Consider the following 6,310-nt stretch of genomic DNA (forward strand, 5'->3'; position numbering starts at 1 on the left):
GTCAGACAGATAGGAAGCAAACCAAGACTACAAATGTTTTCAATTGTCTTCCTCCATCTCAAGCTCATTTGGCTTATTTTTTGTTTGCTTTTCACATGTTTATATCACACAACTATTTTTCAGCAATGTTCTCTTAAATTCTCTAATATTTCTTTCCTCTTGTTAGGGTGACTCCGGTGGCCCCGTGGTGTGCAATGGACAGCTCCAGGGTGTTGTCTCCTGGGGATACGGCTGTGCCCTGAGGAAATACCCCGGTGTCTACACCAGGGTCTGCAACTACAACTCCTGGATCTCCAGCACTGTGGCTGCCAACTAAATATTTTATTGCTCTTACATTTTGTATTACTTTTCACAGCTATGTAATAAATGGTTCGTGATAAATGGTTCATGTTGTTTATTGTGTTGATAATGTGAAGTTAAGGGGATTAAGAATGAGGAGGTGTCCATTTATTAAGAGAGAAAATTAAAACAAAACAGCTTAATTTCTGCATAATAAAACAAAAACAGCTTAGTCCAGCAAGATAAAAATTGCTTACACCAGCAGAAGTCCCAAATAGATAGCAAATAAAGTCCTGCCGCTCCAAATGGCCACACCAAGATTAGACCTGGTACTCACAGGTAGCATGTATTGCAGCCGGAACGTCTTTAGTCCCACAACATGGGGGGCTCAGTCCTGCTCCCTTCATACTGGCCCACCTCCTTCTTAACAGCCCCAGACATAACTGTCAGGTCAATCCTGGCCTATACTATGGGGGGATAGAAAGGCCCACCCAGATCCTTCCCTTCTTTCCGGACCAACTATGTCCATTGGGTTTTATATCTGGGATATATTCATTTCCCTAGTGGTTGAACTTGATGGACCTATGTCTTCTTTCAACCTAACCTACTATGTAGCTATTTCTGATGGTCCATTCGGAGACCCCCTAAAAGAACCATACACCAGAAAGATCCATTGGTATCTCTTAAACTGACCTGAGAAGTACAAACTGCTCATTGCTCAAGGAAACCCAGGCAACCTCTTGAGTAGTGCCATAACAAAGTGCTATATCTATTTAAATTTAAAAATGTGTTGTCTTTTAGGAATGTTTTTTGCTTAATATGTTGGATGAATATAATAGAAATATGATAAAAGAAGATCCTATACTGTAGGTAAACATCTACTTTCAGTCAGTTACACAAATAATCAAGGAGTTGCACTTCTCTTTGTTGGTGTATATTTGGGTGGTGCGCACTCTCTGGTGACTTCCCGGGCCAAACCCTCTCACACAGAGCTACTGCTACTCAATTCACATGCAACATAGCTAGGATTTTTACAGGTTGTAATGTATCAACACAATAAACAACATCTTTGTTTTTTTAATCACAAACTATTTATTACATAGCTGTGAAAAGTAATACAAAATGTAACAGCAATAAAATATTTAGTTGGCAGCCACAGTGCTGGAGATCCAGGAGTTGTAGTTGCAGACCCTGGTGTAGACACCGGGGTACTTCCTCAGGGCACAGCCCTATCCCCAGGAGACAACACCCTGGAGCTGTCCGTTACACACCACGGGGCCACCGGAGTCACCCTAATAAGGGGAAAGAAATGTTAGAACCTGAGAAAATAGTTGTGTGATATAAACATATGAAAAGCAAATGAAAAAAATGAGCTTTAGATAGAGGAAGACAATTGAAAACAACTGTAGCCTTAAAGTGTTAGCTGTATATAAAACTGTTCTAGAGGCATGCTGGAGATCTGGACCGCTGCTCTCACACAAATCACACACAAAGATCTAGTGATCTAACACACTCTGCATGGTGCTCCGTACAACAATGTTGCTTGGGGTATATTGCTGATTGAAGCACAGTATTTGTGACTGTACAATTGGAGTATTTGACTAGCAGCATGCTACAGATATAGACCAATGCTCCATCACCAGGAGCCACCAACAACACTCATCCATTCTTTGCTTCCTAGCCCTAATAAAGCATAAAGGTTCAGTTGGGAGCTAATCCTAATACCAGCTTCTCATTGTATGTATTTGGCAATGATATTATCTCTGAATAGTAAATAAACAAAAAATGTGTATATTACCTGGCAGGAATCCTTGCCACCCTCCAGGTAACCAACGCAGATCATGTTGTTGGTGATCTGACCAGGATAGGCATTGCTGCACTGAGCGGTGGTCAGGATGGGAGCGTTCAGGCACTGCAGAAGGTTAGGCATGCTGGCTACAAAATGAATAAACATGGCAATTATTACAGTATTTCTGACTTGAATGGTTATAAGTTTCTAATACAATTTGGAATAGCTATTAGCACTACCCAAAATAGCAAAATAAATAAATGGAGTCCTATCAAATACCCAAGAGATTATGTTTTAAAGGTGATGCAGGAACTTACATGATGATACCATATTTATTTATTCTCTACTTACTTCCACTGCTCAGGGTGTTGCCCCATCCGGAGATCACACAGCTGGTACCGGCGGAGGCACAGCCAGAGGGCAGAGACACGGCCCTGACGTAGGAGTTCAGGGTGGCGGGAGAGGCGAGCTTGACCAACATGATGTCATTGTCAGTGGTTCTGGAGTTGTAGCTTCCATGTCTGATGACCTTGGCGGAGTTGATGAACTGCTCGGTGCCCTCAGAGACGGCAATGTTGTGCTCTCCCAGTCTGACCTGCATGCTCCTATTTGTAACATGTAAAATCAAGTTAGAACATCGCATGCTGTTCCTTGGAGCTTATAAAAGATGACTTTAAAATGCTATAGTTAAGCAGATGCTAAAGTTTGTGTCCACAATGGAATTAAAGGGAAAGCCAGTTTGGCTAGGAAGGGAAGGTATGTGTGTACCTTGGTATATATCCTTAAGTTATTGTATTTTCATAATACACTACAAAGCCAAGAGCTTGTGGACACATAATATGTGGATAGGGCATTTTGGGCATTCCAGTACAAAACCAAGAGAATTAGTATGACCCATTGAGGATCGGAGCATTTGTGACTTTATGCAGTGATGTTAAATTAGCTTGTAGTTAGCATTTTAATACATTTAATGGTTTTCAGTAAAGTTGAGGTCATAACTGAGAAGATCACTTGAGTTCCTCTAGTACACTAAACAAGTCCAAATATATATTTATGGAGCTGGCTTTGTGATATTTTATATTCCAATGTTTATATATGGTAAATGTTTCATTTTCCAATAGAAAATGGAGATGAATACTAAAAACAAAGTTCAATCTTCTATAGAAAAATAAATTCTAATTCACTCTGCCAAATCCAGACTGTCCCGGGATGTTTTTATGGTTTATGTGTACACCACTTTTCCTTTTTGTAAGTTAGAAGTGGATCACTTTTTTTAAGTTTTGAATAAAAATAGAAAATGTTAAAATATTTTTTTTTTCATTCTCTGTGTCTCCTAATTATGGGAAGTCTACTTGTCCTTCAACCCTTGCTTCCTGGAAATGGGAAATATAAAATGTAATGGTTATGGCTGGAACAGACAGTGAGGGGGAATTCATTGGGATTCCTGGTTCGGAAAATGGAGATCTTCTCACTTTCCTTGGTGTCTGTGGGATTGGAAGTGGTGGAATGTCTCCTCAGGGGAACACCTTTTGTATCTTTATTGTAGAGTTTCTTTCCCTTTGAAATGTTTAACCATGTGGGGAACAGAGTGCAATAAAAACATTTGTGAGGGAATTACAAGTTTGCCTTTTGTGTTGATTTGTTCAGGTTGTCCCTCAGTCCTTGTACCGCTATCATTGAGATGTAATGAATAAGAAATCTCCTAAACTGGAACCGCTATAGGAAATAACTATCCTCTAATCTATCTATAGCACAATTGGGGTTCTTTATAAAGCAGTCAATCTGGCACTAACCAAACATTGCCAGTCGGAGAATCTTTATGGTCCAATAAATTTAATGTCTAAGAGCACAAGATCTTCCAAAATACATTTATACACCGTGACCAAGAAAGAAAGAGAGAGCGTCAGTAAGTAGGCATGGTGGAGAACTTACCAACAGCTCCGAGGAGCATGCAGATCAGAATGAACTTCATGGTGGATTCCAGACCAGAGTGAGTTGACTGAAGTATGAGCGGGAATTTATATTCTGAAAGGACTACTTCATCTTATCAACGTTTGATAATGGTTTGCTGCAGAAGCAAATACATAGGGGCTAAACTGGGAAGAAGTAGGACAGCTTATCATGGATTTGTTTTGATATCTATTTTAAACTAATTAGCAAATAATTTTAAACCTTGACTACACTTTTATACTTTACTATATCCAGCCTATGAATGTTTAATGACATGTGTGGAGGAGTGACATCTGGTTAATAAAAAGCTATTTTATTTCAATCAATACTAAATAAATATTAGTTATAGGAATTGAACAGGCTGAGGAGCAAACTTTAGTTGTGGTTTAGTCTTATTTAAGCTCTTTTCAAATTATTTTTTTAAACTAAATATTTACAATCTGTGTTTTACAAGTGGACATTATATATACCACAAAGAAGTCCCCAAAAAAGCGAGGACTGGCTTAGCACAATACTATCTCATAAGGAGGTTTGTAAGTTCCTTGTAACAGTAGAAAACTAAAGGTTAAAAATAAATAAAATAAAAGTGAATTATTAAAGTCAGTTAGTAACGTTGGTTAGTATCGTAGTTTGTCACCTTTTGGTGGGCATTCACATATTGTAGGCTTGCTATTTATAGTATGTTCTTACTTATCACTGTCTCATCTTCTAATATTTCCCCCATAAATGTGATTTTGTGATAAGTTTTAATTTGTATACTGAAGATTTATATTTGATAAACAGTTGAACAAATATCATCATAAAAGTGAACACCATTTTACCCTACAGGGTCTCAGCTGGTAATAATTGTGTAATGTTATAAGGACAGGCAAAGTTCAATTGTACCCCCCCCCCCAAACACACACCGGGCCTTAGTCTTTTGGGTTGAATGACATTGGATATCCTTGGACCCTTAAAAATGAAGGCATCCAGTGATGGAAAGGAATTACTGTGGTGTGAGTGCATTACAGTACAAAGGGTAACTATCACAACATCATTTAAAGAGCACCCCATAAACTTCTGGAAGTTGCTTTAAAAATAAATCCCTATGGCCAACACAAATGGTCCAGGATTAGATGTTTCCAGGGGTTATTGTGTTACAAGCTTATACCTATATGGGGGGATATTTGCTAAGACTCTGATGTGAAGAATAGCTCTAGCTATGGAGCGTGTGTATTGAGTAGCAGAAGGTATACGGGAGAAGGTTTGACCATGGAAGTAAGTCAATAGAAGATGCACACCAACCCAACATACACCAGCTAAGAGAGATGGCCTAAAGCAAATGTTTACCTATAGTATACGATAACCATATAATGGCTGCCTATTGGATGACCAGATTTTCCTTCGTTTTTTTGCTTTTAGTCTAACTATCATATTATGAATGAACATTTCTAGACACAACACATTAAAGGACATACCAATTTACACATTTCATCCCCTGTACACTGTAATGGTATCTAATTGTCAGGTCAGCAGAACTTAGTAAATCCTTCATGAAGCAAACTAAGGCGCATTCACTTATCTCTGGTAATAAGAGTAAAATCTTCCAAATTAGGGAGAATTTCTATCTTTAAGAGTTGTCATCATTGGTAGACTTTCCCTGGCATTGTACTTTCATGACTTTAACTTTAAAATATGGACAATGGTCATGAGAAGAAATAAAGGAGTAATTCTCTAAAATGGGGACACAGGGAGTAATAAAAACTTTTAGATGGTCTTGCCCTGTACCCCTTTATCAAAAAAAAGAAAAACTGTGCTGCCAACCCATCCTAGTGCAGGTAAAACCAGACCCAATCCCTTTTCATGAATGTAATGCATGGTATATTGCCAGTACAAAGCAGCATCAACTATTTTCTCTAACTTCTTGCAACAGATGCCCCAGTCTGACTGTTATATGATATATCGCAGAACATTGGAAGAGGGAGACTGAACCACTAAAGTATGGTATGATAAATTACAAGTCACCATTAAATAAAATACAGAGATGCTGTATGTCAAATAGTAAAGACAACATTTATTCATTTCATTCTCAAAACAATGCTACTGCCTTCCTGTAAAGAAAGAGATCTTGTTGGGGCTGACATAGGCATCATCTACATCAATAGGAACTCCCAGCCCAGTATTTGCTATATATACCTTTAAGCATTCTTCATTTCCGGCCAATAGGTTATCCTAGCCAGTGGTGCATTTAGCCAACAAGAGCCCTATGCAGAACTGACTTGGAACTCCCGCCTAACTGAATTGGGGACACTA

At 38.6% G+C, this 6,310-nt stretch overlaps 1 protein-coding gene and 1 pseudogene across 1 annotated transcript in view; one reads left to right on the plus strand and one right to left on the minus strand.

Annotated features, from left to right (window-relative positions):
- LOC140339854 (trypsin-like) overlaps window positions 1-316 on the plus strand; it is a 5,555-nt gene extending 5,239 nt beyond the window's left edge. The window contains exons 3-4 of the mRNA XM_072424755.1: window positions 64-82; window positions 167-316. Coding sequence (XP_072280856.1) covers window positions 64-82; window positions 167-316 — 169 coding nt within the window. The remainder of the gene's footprint in view (window positions 1-63; window positions 83-166) is intronic.
- A 1,105-nt stretch (window positions 317-1,421) lies between these two features.
- LOC140340010 (trypsin-like) lies at window positions 1,422-2,669 on the minus strand (annotated as a pseudogene).
- Between the last annotated feature and the right edge of the window lie 3,641 nt (window positions 2,670-6,310).

This window comes from Pyxicephalus adspersus, chromosome 10 (assembly GCF_032062135.1).
Source record: "Pyxicephalus adspersus chromosome 10, UCB_Pads_2.0, whole genome shotgun sequence".
NCBI classification, from domain to species: Eukaryota; Metazoa; Chordata; class Amphibia; order Anura; family Pyxicephalidae; genus Pyxicephalus; species Pyxicephalus adspersus.